Here is an 18,106-nt window from a genome sequence, read left to right as displayed (position 1 = left end):
CTGTAGAGCAGTATTTAAGAGTTAGAGACACTGGTCTTCTGGAACAGACCCCCTGCCTTCTGGACCAGGTGCCTTCCGCTGCTTGTTGGTGAACCAACCACCAGGACTCTCTGAGATCCTGAAAGCTGTCCTGGCTGTAGAGAACCAAGGGACATGTTGTCCTGGCTGTAGAGTACTCTCTGACAGTCAAAGACATTGCTCTTCTGGAACAGACCTCCTGCCTCCTGGACCAGGTGCCCTCCATTGCTTGTTGGTGAACCGACCAACAAGACTCCCTGAGATCCTGAAAGCTCTCCTTGCTGTAGAGTAGCTGGCTGTAGAGAACCAGGGGACATGTTATCCTGGCTGTAGAGGACTCTCTGGGAGTCTAAGACATTGCTCTTCTGGAACAAACCTCCTGCCTCCTGGACCAGCTGCCCTCCACTGCTTGTTGGTGAACCGACCACCAGGACACTCTGAGATCTTGAACGCCCTCCTGACTGTAGAGTGCCCCCCTGCACAGCTTGGGTCTTGTTGCCTGTAAGAACTTGCATTGATCCTGCTGGGACCTTGCCCTCCATGACCATCATGGTCTGAAAGCCAGACGGGTTGCCAGCGTGGATCAGGTTGGCACCACCACCTTGGACCCCACCCCTCTCAACCAGCACTAAGCCAGAGCCCTGGGCTTGTCCACTGGACATCACTGTCTGCCCCTGAACTACCATGCCTTGGCCAGGTCCAGTCTGGGTCCCGTTGACTAGGACCATGCCCTGCAGGTTGGTAACTGGTGCCTCAGCCAGCAGCATGGTGTTTTGAACTTGTGGCTGGACTACGTAATGCATTGGCTGCATCACAGGGGTGGTGGTGTAGAAGACAGGCTGCTGTTGCTGTAGCAGGAGCATCTGGCTTTGATTTGACACCCCTTTCTTCACTGTGGTCATCCCTTCTCTCAATGTGGCCGTGCTTTCTTTCTTGACCTTAGAATGCTGAGATTTCTCCGTGACAACAGTCTGTTCTATTTTGGGGACAGTTGGCTGCAGCTTGGGTAGAGGGGGCAGCTGTGTGGCAGTTGTCAAATTTGATACTGAGGTTTGAGTTTTGATGGAGGCACTGGGCAGTGGAGTGAACACCTGCTTGACTTCAGTTTGGATCTTCTTGCCCCCACACACCTCTGCCAGGGTCTTGAACTTTGGTCCGAGGTCATCGAGAAACTGCAGGTCATTGTCAGCCTCCAGGAGGCTGCAACAGCCCACTGAACCAGCAGGGGAGCCCTGACCTTCAAAGTCGTACACCAACAGACCGTCCTTCACTCCAAGGTTTTCGCCAGATGCCTTCTGTTTAAAAAATAAATTAAAAAAACGAAATCTTCACCAAAAGAGCACAGTCAATTTTTGCTTTCATAATGCAAATTGTTTTAACGTACTTTCTAACAAGTGCAGTGTACCCATATTAAGAACATTTCTCATAATTAGACAGTTTAAACACCAGAAACATGTGTCTCATTACATCACAAGTTCAGCTCAGCAGCCATATTAAGACAATTACAAAGTCATCCTACTATCACCTGAGGAATATATCAAAGATTAAAGGTCAGCAGGATTTGGAAAAATGTGTCCATACATTTATCTTCAGTAGACTGATCTACTGTAACATTATCTTAACAGGTCTCCCTAAGAAATCAATCAGACAGCTGCAGCTGATTCAGACTGCTGGTGTTTGAGTCCTCTCTAAGACAAAGAAAGTGATTGATTATACTCCAGTTTTCAGACCTTTACACTGAGTTTCTGTCTGTCAAACAATTGATTTTTAAAATATTTGACTGTTGGTTTATAAAGCACTGAATGGTTTAGGGCCAAAACACATTTCTGATCTGTTTCTATATTATGAACCATCCAGACCTCTCAGATCATCTGGGACAGGTCTACTTTCTGTTCTAGTCAGTCAAAACTAAACATTCTATTTTAGCTTGTTTTTGCTTTCTATTGTCTTGTTTTTAATTGTATTTAATTGTCCTTTTCTTATGTGTTTCTTTTGCACTTTGTCTCAATCTTTTTAATGCTTTATGTAAAGCATCTTGAATTACATTGTTGCTGAAATGTGCTATATAAATACACTTGCATTGCCTTGGTGTAGAACAATGGTTGTGCACAGGGTGATGTTCTATTAAGCTTTTAAATTTTGGGTTCATGCGCTGTCCATGAACACTGTGTGACTTAGTTAGTTAAAATGGCTCTTTAAAAGTGTTTTTTTTTTTTTTTGGAAGAAAGTTGATCTTTATTTATAGTGAGAGGACAAGTACACATAATGATTTGAACTGTTTTGAGCAAGGAATTGAGCCTTTTTCAGTCATTCTACTTTTATCTTATTTGAATTGTTCTCCCAATGGTCCCAACAAAACTATTAAAACGAGGAATGTCCAGGACAACAAAAGCCCACTATGGGTTACAGAAAGTAATGGGTAGGAATATTTACTAAAATTCCTCACCTGAGTGTAGTACTGTCCCAGGAAGTTGCCTGGCAGAGTCATGCCGTCATAAATTTCACCACCTCCTGCCTCTCTGCTTTCAAACTCAGAGTAGAAGCCAGTGTGGCTCATCTGGTTCATCATCCCCCATGTTCCTTCTCTGTGGCCATCCAGATTGATGTTCCCATTTATCCCATCGATGGAAGTAACAGATTTCTGGAAATCGAAGTCTGCCATAGGTGCCATTGCCGAAGATTTGGCAGCCATACCTATCTGGACCATATCTCCATACACTGGTGATGGCATGTTAAGTAGCGGCACCTCCTATAACATGGCAAGGATCAAAATGTTAGAATAGAAAGCAACCTGTGTCTATGTCAGTATTTCTGTCTTCAAAAATTAAATTCACGCAAAAGTTCAATTAAATATAGTAGTCCTACCGTGTTCTCTCCTTGGCCCTCAGTGTGGTAGTTGATGAGGTGTGATTTAGTGTCGAAAGGCATCTTAGTAAACCCCCCTGGCAGACTTGCAGCGTCCCCACATTGGCACAAGAGCAGCAGCAGAGGGATGACTGTGGAAACAAGTTTTAGTCTGATTGTTGGCTTTGGCAAAGGAGTTTTCCTCAAGAAAGATCAGTTTAACTATATTTGAATTAACCTGGCACAGAACATTGCTGTTAGATGTGCTTATATAATGAGCAATAATTATTAATAAGACTAGAGGCGTTGCCATAACCATTCACATGTGAGACAACCAAGGTGGATTGGCGTCATTAGTCCGGTAGTGGATGCACAGTAAATGATGTGAAAGGAAATAGTCGAAGAAATCTGGGGCCTTGAGTCCTCTGTATTGTTTAGCTTTTTTGCTTTTTGCTTTTTGCTTTTTGATTTGTGGTTTTTGTTTTTTCCAGTAGAATCTAGTGACTGCACTTTTAAGAGACGGGAACCAACCCATGGATTGAGTGACAGGTGTCATAACAAAGATGTAATTTATTACACGCTGCAGTTTTTGTCAGACAATTTACAGCAGAGAACAAATATAATTGCTTAACCTTTATGCCCCACCTGTTGTCTTTTATACCTATTGAAATAGGTGAGGGTGTGGTTGCAATATTTGCCAAATATATTATTATACCTTGGAATGTTGGGTCTCTTTAAATCAAATTAAAGAGTACGGTCTAGACCAGGGGTGTCAAACTTATTTTCATTGAAGGGCCACACACAGCCCAATTTGATTTCATGTGGGCCGGACCATTAAAAAGATGGAGGAAAGGAAAGAAGGAAGGAAGGAAAAATGGAAGGAAGAAAGGGAGGAAGGACAGATTGAAGGAAGAAAAGGAGGAGCAACAGACTGAAGGGAGGAAGGGAGGAAGGACAGATTGAAGGAAGAAAGAGAAAAAGGACAGATTGAAGGAAGGAAGGAAAAGAAGACAGGATGGAAAGATTGAAGAAAGGGAAGAAGGACAGATTGAAGGAAGAAAAAAAGGGAGCAAGGATAGATGGAAGGAAAGAAGGAAAGAAGGAAGAAGCAAAGTGGGCCAGATTGGACCCCTTGTCGGGCCACATCTGGCCCATGGGTCGCATATTTGACACCCCTGGTCTAGACCTACAGACCTAAAGTGCCTTGAGATGACTTTTGTTGTGATTTGGCGCTATATAAATAAAGATTGATTGATTGATTGATTGACCTTGCAATTGCTTCACTTGAGCCTGTAGTCCTAATTGAAACTCTATCAATACTGAATATTTGAAGCTGATACTGATGTCATGTTCGATATTCATCTTTTAACATAAAAAACAAAACAAACATTTATTTAAGGTTTAAGTTATTTAAAAATGTATTTATGATTTGTATTGAGGACACTTGAGTTGAAAGATAAACGTTTAAGTGCTCTCTAGTGGACGAAAGTAAGAAAACACTTTAATGATCCCCAGAGGAGAAATCCATGTTACAGGCCTAACAAAATCATTCTTAGGTAGAAAAGAGAAACAACCATTCAAAATAAGAAAATAATAAGAACAATAATCAGAAAATCGTGCAAATATATAATTGCTGAAGTAATGAGTCTAGTTTGTATGTGTGTGATATGTGCATGTCTTCACATCCTAAAATGAATTACTTAACAATTAATAATTTGCTTTGCCATTATCATTGCCTCTCTGGACCTAAACTGGAACTTAAATGTAACTAAACCTGTCTTTGGATAGTCTTGAGCATATCAAAGGTGTTAAGTGTTTGATCACATGATCCTTCATCAGAATGACCATCACATAATACTTACGTAGTAACAGCAGCAAGCCTAGTAGTATCAGGCCGATGCCTGCAGCTCCTAACTCTGCTGTTCCCTGCTGTCCCAGTTTACCATTGTTGCCTCGTTTTCCACACAACCCTCCATCCTCACAGGTGCAGACCTGGACCTTCATCTTTTGTGGTTCTGTACAGGCCTCTCCCTGATCGTCCTTCACCAAAAATTCCACCTCGTACACACCAGGCCACAAGGATTCCTGGGATCTCAAGATAGCTGCAGTGTCTGCCAACAACATATGAAAGGTGTAATAGATCAGTATGGTTTCATAAAAAGTACAAAGTAAAGACTCATGGTTAAATATACCTTTTCACTTTTAAATGTAAAAACAAGAGGTTCTGGACATTCTGGTTGTCAACTGGTCGTAGATGCATACCAGGCTTCCCAGTGAAAACACGGTTAGGTCATAAGTTTTGTTTTTTTCCTTTCATCAATTTAGGGATAAAATCAGATGTATATATATATATGTACACATATGCATATACATATGTAGGTGTCTTGCATATCTTCTAGATAATTTAGAGTATGTTCCTCACCATTAAGATATTCCACCTGCCATTTGCCCTCAGTGCCCTCTGGGACAATGGAAAAGTGTAAAGGAGGTCCGTTAGGGAATGCATCATCATCCTCAGCGCTGACGATAACAGCATCATCCGTGGTACAAATGGTGTGGATTTTACTGGTCAGGGTGGGGCATTGGTCATTAAAATCTTCCACCTGGATGGCTATGGTGCCAGTGGCTGTTTTAGCGGGTGTGTCTGGGATGGAAAAAACAGAAATAAGGACAGATCATTGAGCATTTCTCTCATTTTTATTTCCTATTTTCAGAGACACCTTCAGGGACAAATGCTTCTCTTCCCTGCTGGTGGAGAACAATCATCACAACTGTTAGCCCCTGTTTGTGTGCGGACTATGTCAGGATACATGTTTGAGTTTCAGTTAAAATCTTAAACCAGAAACAACTTCTATTCTTTTTTTCTGAAATGTCTTCTTGTTTTCTTCTTGTCTTTCTATATTCATGAAATGGAGTCACACAGCCTCAGCATCGGCACTAATATTTACCACATTACAAGCTGCAAAAGACCAGATTTGCACTCGTCCACTTTTATTATATTTCCAGTATATTTATGTCCCCCCATGACCCATTTTGTTTCAACTACCCCAAAGCTTTTGGAAACTCTGGTGAAAAGGGTCAACAGTCCATATAAAGTGTCATAATCTAATGGCATGATTGACCTGACATTCTTTATTCACACTTCCAAAATAGTATGTTTTTACTCGGATTTTACTGAGCGCAAACTTTTAACTGTCATCAAAGCTACTATGAAATCTATAACATCTAGAGCTGGAGCAGATGTTTAGAGGAAAAGTGTACCTTCTGTCATGCAGAGTATTTCAGCAAAGTATGTTCCATTGACCAAGAGTGGAGATTCTCTGTCAGGCATCTTGTTCAGTTTGATCTCAGCTGTCTTTGGGTCAATGATTAGCCAGTTGCCAGGATCTGAACCTTTGGCATACCTACAGCACAAATAATCTCTGTTAGTTACTATTGAGTATAGAATTTATTGACATTGTATTTTTAACTGTAGGGGGATTCATGTCTGCATGTTTGTGTATGCACTGACCTGACATTCTCAGCTGGTTCCCCTGTGTCTCCATCTATAGCAGGGTAGTGGGAAATAACATCTTTAGGTTTAATGGACGTGTCTCCCTCTGAGATGGGAATAGCTTTGACTTTGGGGTCAAAGCGTGGCCCTTCAGGCTGGTTCTTCACATTGATTTTGATTGGATAGGTTTTAAATGTGGTCCCGCTTTGCCATGATGATCCTCCGGACCCACCTCCCGTACCACTGGCACCACTGGCACCACTGGCTCCACCAGATCCGCCACCTGGTCCCCCTCCTGCTCCCCCTCCTGATCCCCCTCCGCCTCCTGATCCTCCTCCCCCACCTGATCCCCCTCCACCTCCTGATCCCCCTCCGCCTCCTGATCCTCCTCCCCCACCTGATCCCCCTCCACCTCCTGATCCCCCTCCACCTCCGGATCCCCCTCCGCCTCCTGATCCTCCTCCCCCTCCTCCCCCTCCTCCCCCTCCTCCCCCTCCCCCACCTGATCCTCCTCCGCCTCCTGATCCCCCTCCCCCACCAGCTCCTGCATTTGCCCCCGAACCATCATGTGGTGGAGCCTTGTTCCTCACAGCTAGTCCTAGTTCAAGGTCCTTCACATTCTCATAATCAACAGCCTGTGAAATGACACAAAGATCAATTATAACAATAACAAATATTAGCATTCGTTAATACACGCTTACAGAATTGAGAAAAATCAGGACTGGTTTTCAGAGGCTTTGTAAATCCATGTTAAGGTAATGTTTTATACAGGCATCATTTATTGATTAACTGGAGCCTCTTGGTGGTCAAGTGGTTAGAGCACATGCCACATAATCACAGCGTCCCTGGTTCAAATCCAGCCAGGGACCTATGCTGCAGGTCATGCCCCTATCTCTTTCTCCCTGATTCCTGTCAGCCTCTTTGCTAGTTACTTACTAAAAAGGCATGAAAAGCAAAAAGAAATGTATTAACCACACTTAATAATTTAATCAATTAAAAAGATTAACCAATAATACAGAGAGCAATGGAAATGCAGTGCAACTGCCAGAACATGCTCTGTAGTTTTGCTCTATTACACGGTTGCACCATGAAATGTAATTTATTCTAAACTGAAATGCAGAAACACTGCTGTGGTTGTACCTTGTCGAGCATGAGGATGCCTTCATTAGTCTTTGGGTCTGTTTTGATGCTGAAGTACCCGGCCTCGTTGCCTTTGACAATATCAAACACGGCTTCCCAGTTGTCTGTGTCCTTCACGTCCAGGTCCTCTGCTTTGATTCTCATCACTTCCACACCGTCTGTGTTCTCCTCAATACTGCCCTCATACTGCAAGCAAAAGACATTATGAGACGACAGTAAGAGAGTTCTTATGTAATATTAAACAATCGTAAAAATAAAAAAAGTCAGAAAAAACCCCTAAATAAAACCCTACCATCTCTTTTTCCAGAGTGGGAAGGTGGTCATTCACATCTCGGATATTAATGGTAACAGTGCCGGTTGCTGTGTTTCCCCCTGGTTGACCGTTTAAGTCTCGACCTATCACCGTCAGAATGTACTGATCCGTTTCCTGAAATATAAAAGACATAAATTACTAACAAAGACTGTATCACACATTGATGTGAGATTATATCAGTGTAAGAGGTGTTGAAATCTGAGAGTTGAACTATGACCTATATTATAATTATACTATAAAGTGTAGTGTGGTTGCTCTTTGGACAAAACAGCAATACCTGTGCACCACACTTCCACTTTGTCACCTTTTCAAACTTTGATTCATTCAGGGAAGTCTCACCGAGAAACGCTCTTATTTCCAGGATCGCCCTGATCACACTCACACATTCATACACAGATGCTGCCATGTATGTTGGGTTTAAGGGCCTTGCTCTAGTGTACATCAAATACTTTTTGCCTCATGTGCTACATTAAATCAATAATTTTGACTTACACCTTGATGTTATCCAATGACTTAGTTACTATCATAGTTGTTTTACTGACTATCTTAAAGGATAACATAAATACGCTGACCCTGTGAATGTATTGGTGTAGTCCATACCTCTCTGTCAAGCTTTGGACTTTTGACGTAGACGGTTCCATCAGTAGTCATGTAGAACATGTCATGAGGTGGATTCTGACTCCCAATTGAATAAGCTATCTTAGAGTTCGGATTATTGGGTTCATCAGCATCAGTTGCAACGACTTTCATAACTGACGTCCCTGTAATAATACAGCAACAAATACAACAGTCATCAAATATAATATAGGAGACAGTGTATCAAAAAGTGAGAAAACATTTGACATTGATGTCGATAGTGTACAATGACATGCCCCATTAAGCTGCTTGGTGGACTAGAATATGTGCTCTCCCTGCTCTTTGTGAATTAGTAGTAATCAGTCTACAGACATGTTAACACATTGTATAGCCGACAATAACTTTTGCACTTAAGTTCTCTTTGTAAAATTTGTGCATAAGACATCCTTAAACTACTGCTGAAGATAACTAGGACACCACAGTCTAGCAAACTATCTCCATTTACAGAAAGAGAAGGGCGACGGCGTCAAGACTTTAAACAAAGGTTAGGGAAGCAGGGAGGCTTGGGGCTAACTTCCCACCACCATTTCTGCCTAGCATCTTCATTTGGTGTCAGGTGACTGAATTGGACAAACCACAACATCGGATTCACTTACACAAACGTTTATATAGACTGTAACATCATGATTTTCACAGAAACTGACTGAATATCAGCATTCCGCACAATGCTATTGAGCTACAGAGTAGTGTGTAGTGTAGTAGTAGTGTATTTGTGTTTTGTCCTTGCTAGAGAACCTTATCCTTTCTAAGTGCAACACAATAATAATCAGCTCTCTTTTCCACATAAGATATGTTGGTGCGTTATCTGACTTCCACATAAGTAGAATAAGTTTTCTCGCTACAACCATACCATATACAATAGCCTGACTTTCATACTTATTTATCATAGGTAACACACTCATGGCTCCTAACACATCAGCTACTGGGTTAGGTTCCCAGTTGTTATTAAAGGCTTTAGAGAAACATTCAAATATATTTCCCCAATAAGTAAACAATTTCCAACATGTCCAAAGAGAGTGCGTCAACGACCCCTCTGTCTCCTTATACCTGCTACAAAGGGGGGACACCTCGGGGAAAATCCTGTGTAATCTGTCTTTGCAATAGTACAATCGATGTATTGTTTTGAACTGTATCAGATTGTATCTGGAGTTAATTGAACATTTATGTACACTTTCAAGACATTCCTCCCAGGTCTCCTCATCCATCACCTCACCTAGTTCAGCCTCCCAATTTTGCTTAAAAACACCTGTAGCAACATCTGTGTATTCTTGTATGGTTTGATAAAAGTAAGATACTGCCCCTTTGCTGTGTGGGTCAAATTTACTAACCTTCTCAAGAAAGTTATGGGAGCTGACCCTTTCATAGTTAGTTATATTCTTCCCTACATAGTCGCAAATTTGCAAGTACCTGAAGAAGTTAGAAATTGGGATATTATACGCTCTCTGCAGCTGCTCAAATGACATAAAGTGCCCGTCCAGATACAAAGCCCCAATATCTTTGATCCCCTTAAGTTTCCATTCTGTGAAGACATTGTCACTCAAGCCAGGAACAAATGCATGGTTTTCACATATGGGAATATCAAGGGAAGTCTTATTACAAAGTGTCCGCTCTAAAGACAGCCAGGCCGGACAGTCATCTGAGTCATTGGCTAGGCCATGTTTCCACCACGCTATGATGTTTAAGTGAGCTGCCCAATAGTATGTTTTAAAGTGAGGAAGACCGAAGCCGCCAGTCGTTTTTGGCTTGATCAAATGTTTTTTGGTGATTCGGACAGCTTTATAGCACCATAGGAAGGGCACAATATTTGAGTCAAGCTGTTTAAAGTACGGGAGTGGAATGAAAGAGGGAATGGCCTGAAAAAGGGAAAGAAAGCAAGGGAGAGCAACCATTTTGATGGCATTGATTCTCCCATCCATAGAGATGCAGAGCGTTTTCCAAAATTCTATATTTTGCTTCAGTTGATTGATTCTCTTCTTCTAGTTGACCTGAAGAAGATTTTCTGCCTTTTTAGTTATTGGGATTCCAAGATATGTAAAACTGTTGTAAGCTTTTTTGAAGGGGGAAGTTTGTAAAAATTGCTCGCTGACATTTGTGGAAATGGGCATTAACTCACTTTTCTCCCAGTTGATTGTAAATCCTGAAAACGAGCTGAAATGGTTAATTAGCAAGAGGAGCGGAGGTGTTGATGTCTCTGGGTTTGATAGGCATATATGAGGATGTCGTCGGCATAAAGAGAAAGTTGTTGTGGCGTTCCTTGTAAGACTATTGGGGTTATTTCTGGGTTCTGTCTAATGCTGATTGCTAATGGCTCCACCATAACTGCAAATAGGAATGGGGAGAGGAGACAACCCTGTCTTGTTCCACGGTTTATCCGAAACGGGTGAGAGGCGTTTTGATTGGTAATGATAGAAGCAACAGGGTGTGAGTAAATAACTTCTATCCATTGTCTGAATGAGGGACCAAAGCCAAATTCTTCCAAAGTGTAATGCATATATTGCCATTCGTCCTGATCAAAAGCACGTTGGGCGTCTAGCGAGATAATAATTGCATCTGATGTATGTTTTGCATATAGGATATTAAACAGGCGACATAGGTTAAAGAACATGTGTCTCCCTGGTATAAATCCAGTTTGATCGGAATGAACAATTGTGCATATAAATGCTTTGAGTCTGTTGGCTAGTATCTTACCGATGATCTTAGTTTCTGTTGGCAGCAGTGAAATAGGACGATACGATGAAACTTCCATCGCATCCCGGCCCGGCTTTAAGATCACAGAAACATTTGCTTTATACAAAGATGGGGGGAGTACGGAAGTGTCTTTTGAGTGGTTGAACATATGGAGAAGCAGTGGTGTAACTGTAGAATTATATTTTTTAAAGAATTCAATGCCAAAACCATCAGGGCCTGGGGCCTTATTGGATGGAAAGGAGGAGATAGCACTACTTATCTATTTTGGGGTAATTTCTTCATCCATTGCTTTAGCAGCTTCTTTAGACAGTTTTGGCATATCTAAATTGGTGAAATATACCCTCATAGAAGTCTGCAAAGCACTTGTTGATTTTTTTAACTGTCAATATGCTGCCATTTCTAGATGTAATACTATGAATAGCTCTTGCAGCTTGTGCCTGCCTCAGCTGTCTGGCTAACAATCTATGCGGCTTGTCTCCTAGTTCAAAGTATTGTTGTCTGACTAGTGTAAGTCATTTTTCAACAGTCCTTGAGATTATCTAAATGAAGTTTTATGAATATGTTTAGGAATAAAGAACACGCCTCATACCTCCCGAATTTCAAGCAGTACTTAAGTAACACCTTCTCCTCTCTTCTCCCCATCTTCTCATTTCTAACATCCCAGCCCCCCAAAACCCTTTCTAATGTTCTCTCTTTTGATCAATTTCAGGATGGGTCTTCAACCTGGGCCAGATGAAGAGACAGCTCCCCCAACTAGAGTCTCACCCCACATCAGTTCCCTACCCACACCCACCTAGAGACCGCTATTGCAACCTAACCCTAACCCTAACCCTAACCCTGACTTCAACCTCATCCCTTCATACTTCACTCTACACCTCTATCTCTTCTTACCCCTCCCTTTACCCCTCATCCCTTCATCCCAAACACTTCAACCCTCAACCCTCATCCCTCTTCTTCCATCGTAATAAATCTTTATATTCATATCTAAGTTGCCGTGGTCTGTTAGTGAAATCTCCAGCATTGTTTTCATTTAATTTTTAGATAACTTCTATATGCCTTACCAATTGCATCTTATCTTTGTCAGCACCTTCTTTTTATTATCTGTATATATTTCATATTTATATAAGACTATATCAGATATAATCTCACGTGTAAATATTGCCTCATTAGCACTTAATTCTATTATTGCATTTTGCTGTACATGTACAATGTGACTACTCTAATCTAAATTTTCCATCACTCATCAGTGTGGAAATTTGTGAGAGACATTCACAAAAGTAGACATACTAACCTGCAGGGCTGTTCTCATCTACAGCCCCAGGGCTGATGGTACCAAACACTGGAGGGTTGTCATTCTCATCTACAACCTTGAACCGTAGCAAAACATCTTCCTCTGCCTTGGTGCCATCAATGTATGTAGCAATACCTGTCAGCTGAAGCAACAGAAGACACAAATCCAATCATCTTTATCATCTGTCTTAGCAAGATTAATTTCCTTTCAGAGATTGACTTTTAAAATATATCACTTAGACTTACAAACATTAACCCTTACATATAGTCTAGTCTATTGTCTTAGGTAAAATAGGACATGATATTGTGTGATAGTAGCTCTCTCTCTGCTCTCTGAAACATTTGTGGTTCAAAATGTGGTATAGACACTTTTTTATGAGGGGAACATACTACAAGGGTATAGAATATGAACAGTATGTAAGGGTTAACAGTGTGTGACATGAATGTGTAACAAAATCAATGCCAAATAAGTATATCAAATATCAAATAAGTATGAAAAGCAGCCATTACTAAATCTTCTCAATCCAACAACATAGAATAGAACCTGTTATGCATCACTCACGTTGTATAAATCGATGTTCTCCCTGTCAAGCGTTTTCTTCAGATGAATCAGTCCTGTGTTACTTTCGACTACAAACACATTGAAGGGAAACTTGCTTGCACCAACACCATCCAGGGAGTAGACAATATTCCCTTTGCCATTAGTGTTGTCTGAATGAATCTGATACACAGAGTGGAGGACTAGATTCAGCTTAACACAGTCTCATTCAAATGAATTTTAGTGTATCAGAAGGAAACAACAACACATTTACACCAGAAAAACAAGAAAAGCACGTTGCAGGGTTAGAAAACGATTTATTTTAAAGTGTCCTTTTACTGAAGTCTTCAAACTAAAAAATGTTACTCACTTATTATTATTATTATTGTTAATCAATCAATCAGACTTGATTTATATATCATTTTCATACAGTAAGTAACGTGCTTTACATAATAAAGGCAAACAAGCACAAAACAAAAGCAAAACCAAAAGCCACACACTTGAAAGAAGGCAACTGAAAACTGCGGATGCACTCTCAGCAATTAGCAGTGAGGAGACACCAGAAACGGATTAAAACCAAATAAATAAAAGGAGCTAAAAAATAAATAAATAAATACATGAATAAAATTACAAAGTTCCTTTAATAAAAATAAATTCAAACTAGAATTAAAAAGTTAATATTAATATCAGGACATAATAATATAAACAACTAAAATTATATAATAAATAAGCTAAATACACTTATAGACTAAACAGTTTAAATAGATAAACAAAAGGATAGAATATAATAAAACAATGAATACAATTTAGTAAAAAGCCAGGCTAAAAAGGTAAGTCTTAAGTTTGCTTTCATAATAATAATAATAATAATAATAATAATAATAATAATAATAATAATAATAATAATAATAATATTATTATTATTATTATTATTATTATTATTATTATTATTATTATTATTATTATTATTATTATTATTATTATTATTATTATTATTATCATCATATTTATTCTAATGTTTTTTTAAATTGTTTTCAACAAGTGTGTGACAGTATAGTGCTATGAAGATGTTTTCTCAGTAATGGGCTATTGGAGCCCAGATATGACCAGATTGCTCTAATTTTTTTTGGCTTTAATGTCAATGTCAGCTTTATTTATATAGCACATTGAAAACAGCCAATGGCCTACCAAACTGTCACTACATGAAGCCAAACTGCATTTCTTACACCATGTTCTGATGTACACAAGCATTGACAAACTCATACAATTCTTAAGAATAATAATGCAAATACTCTTTAAACTGCTTTTTAAAGCATTAAATGTGTTGTGATTCAAAGTTGTCAGGAAGCAATAAAGAAATGGAAAAAAAACAGTGACTCACCTTGGCAACATAAGCCTCTTTAGTGTAGTCTTTATTTTCTGTCAGATTTTTTTGTGGAGGAAGCCATAATCTTTTTTTTCTTATCAGATTGCCTCCAGAGTTGGCCGCCAACAGAGCAACAACCTGGATCTGTAATGCGATAGATGTGATTACTCTCAATTACTTGTCAGATTCATTTACACCACATTTTTAAATCAGCTGTATTTTATTTTATTTTGGGGCATCTTTTGCCTTTATTTGAAATTACATGGCATAGAGAGAGAGAGAGAGAGAGAGAGAGAGAGAGAGAGAGAGAGAGAGAGAGAGAGAGAGAGAGAGAGAGAGAGAGAGGAATGACCTGCAGCAAAGCTCCCTTGCTGGAATCGGACCAGGGATACTGCCACTATGTGGCATGAACAGTAACCACTTAGCTACCCAGGTGCTGCAGCTGTATTTTATTTAAGGTTGGAATATAGTCGCACCAGAAAATTACCAAAAGTAACCTTGGAGAGGAACCTTAAAAAAATTTGAAAAAAGTGTCTTTCTTTACATTTTCCTTGACAACTTCCCTGAGTGAAGCCTGAATGTGTTTGTTACAATAAGAAGGGTGGTATAGCAAGAACATCCCCGGCTTTTTTTTATGTACAATTTAGTGGAAATACTTAGTAGGACAGCTGAAGTGTGTCATGTGTCAAAAGTCTTCTGACTCAGCCTAATTAAATCGCATGTAGAATAAACCACAGTTTGCACTGTCGGGGTAACCAGTGTTCAAGAACTCCTCGGTGCAGGTTTGATGGCCAACCTAGTTACCTGCATCTGATTTTTCAATATGACTGTGTTGTAATTAGCTCACCCTATTTAAATGGGTCTCTGTGCCTTAGTGACATGCAGCTTAGATAGTGTGACCTGTGATTGCAACAGTCATAAGAATAAGAATGAAATCTATATTTATATAACACATTTCATACAAAAGGACATAATATAATGTACTTCACAAAATGTAAAAAAAAAATAGGAACATAAAACATGAACGTGATATCGAGGATCGAAAAAGTGACAGATTAAAGATTTAAAATGGAATTATTTGCACTTTGTACACTTCTTTTGTTCTGACGGGAAAAACATGTTTCTTAATAAAGATAATCCAATATCTGTCTTCTTAGGGTGGAAATAAAATAAAACAGAAAAAATAGAAATAATAATATAAGTATAATATAAATATTTAAGTATTGGTGATGCTGAATTAGTGACAAACTCTGTGGGACTTTCTGACATCTAAATGAGTTTCGGTTGTTGTGAATCACACAATGCAGGTACTGTTTACACACCTTCATCGCCTCTGTTTTCAATAAAACATTAAAGCATTCACTGTCTTTCAGTTATTCTGATAGACCTATGCTTAGAATAAACGGAGCTCCGCATATTTAAATGAAATGTTTTTCAGTCAGTGAGATGTGACATGGAGCACAGTCTGCTCTACACAGGTAGGAGGCAGTGCAGTTATATCACATTTAGTATTCATATCTATATTATCTATTTTAACTGAACTGAGGCAATTTGATTGTCAGTTTCTTGACACGTTTGCTGTTCCTCTGCCAAGATAGGAGATGTCATAGCTGTCAGAAATGAACAATTAAAGAGGCTGATTGAACCCTCATTATGAATTAAGGTACTGGGAGGCCCACTGGGTAAAATCATCCACCTGTTATTGTTTAGTGCATGGGAGAGGCTGACACACCCTATCACACCCTTTAATGCCCTGAAGATAACTGAGCATACATTGTAGTTAATGTATGGGCATGTCAGGATAACACGAGGTAATAATAATGAGGGGCAGCCTCACAATGTTTCAGTGTTAAAAGAAGAGCTCAGTCTGACTCAGCATGTACATGACATGCATGAGTAAATCTAAAAAAAAACGTTCCATCAAATCACTGCTGTCACTTCTTCACTAAATAGTCATTTCTTATTGTTTTGAGTCTGCACCCTAAAGAGTTCCAACACCCTCCCAACTATTTCATGTGAACAGTATGAATATGAATTAGAATCATCAACAAGCAACAGTGAAATGAAATAAAATAAGTGTGGGTTTGATCAATCAATCAAATTAAAACAGGCTCTGTTAAGACATTATATCGCCCACGGAAACAACAGCAGCTTTGTTAACTTGTTAATAATAACGTTTTATTTTCATATTGCTCATAAATGAATGGTTGTCTGAAAAACATGCAGCAAACTTTCTACATACAATCATACCCACATATAGTCATCAGCACATTGTGTTTAATGCTTGTCTCAAATACAAATAACCTGACTTGTTTTTCTGCATTCAAGTGGCATCATTTTCTTTCAGTGTCTTAATGCATTTTTAAGACAATTAAGACTATGTGCTTATGAAAGTAAGATTAACTGCCAAATCTAAACACAAGCACATGTGGTTAGGGTAATGGTTAAGGGGTTAGGAATGGTGTTGTTTTTTGAGAAATGATGCCAAGCCTCTCCCTGTCTTATGAAAGCAATCACATAACTCTCTCACCCCATCCTTCATCTATGTTGCCATGGCAGCCACGTGTTAAGACAGGTGGTCCAGTCAATGGTTTACAAAGTGAGTATTGTTTGGACTGATTTTAACCTGATTTAACTGAATTAAAAAAGTTATGTAATACAAACAAGTGAGTCTATTAAGTATTTTGTTAAAGCTTGTATGAATTATATAATAATATAGCTAATGTGTCCACCATTTACACTATTAAAAACACTTTTTCTATGTTTATAGTCCAGATCTCCAGAGAAACTAAATATAGTCTGTCATGCATAAAAAACAAAAAACAACAGTTATAAGATATGCTGGGTCTACTGTACTCACCAAAAACAGCAGCAGTGACATAAACACGGGTGAAGTAACCCGAGTCATGACTGCAAAAAAAGTCCTTGTATCCGTATGAAGTAAAGCAATACAGTCCCAATGAAGCCGACAAGAGTTCCTGACTGATGGTCTGATGGAGCTGAGGAGGAGGCTTAAGAAAGAGGAGTGCTTCCTCAAACTCACACCCACCCCTCAAGCAGGGACAAAGCAGATAGCTGGCCAACATTCACACCTTGATACATGTTTATAGTCAGATACATTGCTGAGCTACACATATTTTTAAACATATTCTAACTTACTAAGAAAAGTGTAACTTCACATTATGGCAATATTACCCAAAGTAAAAATAATCACATTTAAGGTGTTCTAATAACTTATGTAGGTGAGTCACTGTGTGTAATATCAAAAACAGCTGGAACATCTAATAAAAATCCAGTCATCATGAAAAACCCCACAGCCAGCCAACCAGCACTGACATTGCAGGCCAGCACTGACCTGTTTATGTCTGTAGACTACACTTGTTGTTATACTTGTTATTTTTTAAGATTTCATTAAAAAAATATTTAAGGATAAATCACTAACTGAAGATGACATTTATTCTTTTTACTGCTATACTATACTGTTTGGGATGTATTTGTCATTGTCACTATTAACCCTTAGATACTTTTCAGGGTCAAATTTGACACATATTTGACCCAAAATTTCAAAAAAATGTTCATTCTTTACATTTAATATAATTCATTGAAATAGTTTTGTTCTCATATTTTATGTAACACTGGATTCAAAATAAACTCTTTCTGCTCTCCTGAATGATTTGTGAGGAAATACTGTGACTGTGGGTCAGAATATGGGTCTATCTAATAGAAGCAAATGTAAGGTTGATAAGTGATTTACAGGACCATTTTCCATGTTTTTATATT

General features: G+C 39.2%; 1 protein-coding gene across 1 annotated transcript; it reads right to left on the bottom strand.

Annotated features, from left to right (window-relative positions):
- Positions 1-14: 14 nt before the first annotated feature.
- On the bottom strand, positions 15-17,234 carry LOC133984708 (desmoglein-2.1-like). The gene is made up of 15 exons (XM_062424164.1): positions 17,187-17,234; positions 14,342-14,470; positions 12,985-13,143; positions 12,424-12,565; positions 8,409-8,569; positions 7,788-7,922; positions 7,496-7,681; positions 6,753-6,990; positions 6,333-6,587; positions 6,124-6,282; positions 5,285-5,506; positions 4,725-4,973; positions 2,884-3,014; positions 2,465-2,767; positions 15-1,313 (listed from the first exon to the last, which is right to left on the bottom strand). The coding sequence occupies exons 1-15, from the start codon at positions 17,232-17,234 to the stop codon at positions 15-17; spliced, it is 3,816 nt and encodes a 1,271-aa protein (XP_062280148.1).
- Between the last annotated feature and the right edge of the window lie 872 nt (positions 17,235-18,106).

Source organism: Scomber scombrus, chromosome 8, assembly GCF_963691925.1.
Source record: "Scomber scombrus chromosome 8, fScoSco1.1, whole genome shotgun sequence".
NCBI lineage: Eukaryota > Metazoa > Chordata > Actinopteri > Scombriformes > Scombridae > Scomber > Scomber scombrus.
Note: the sequence above shows the minus strand (reverse complement) of the source record. Positions and strands in the feature narration are given on the sequence as shown.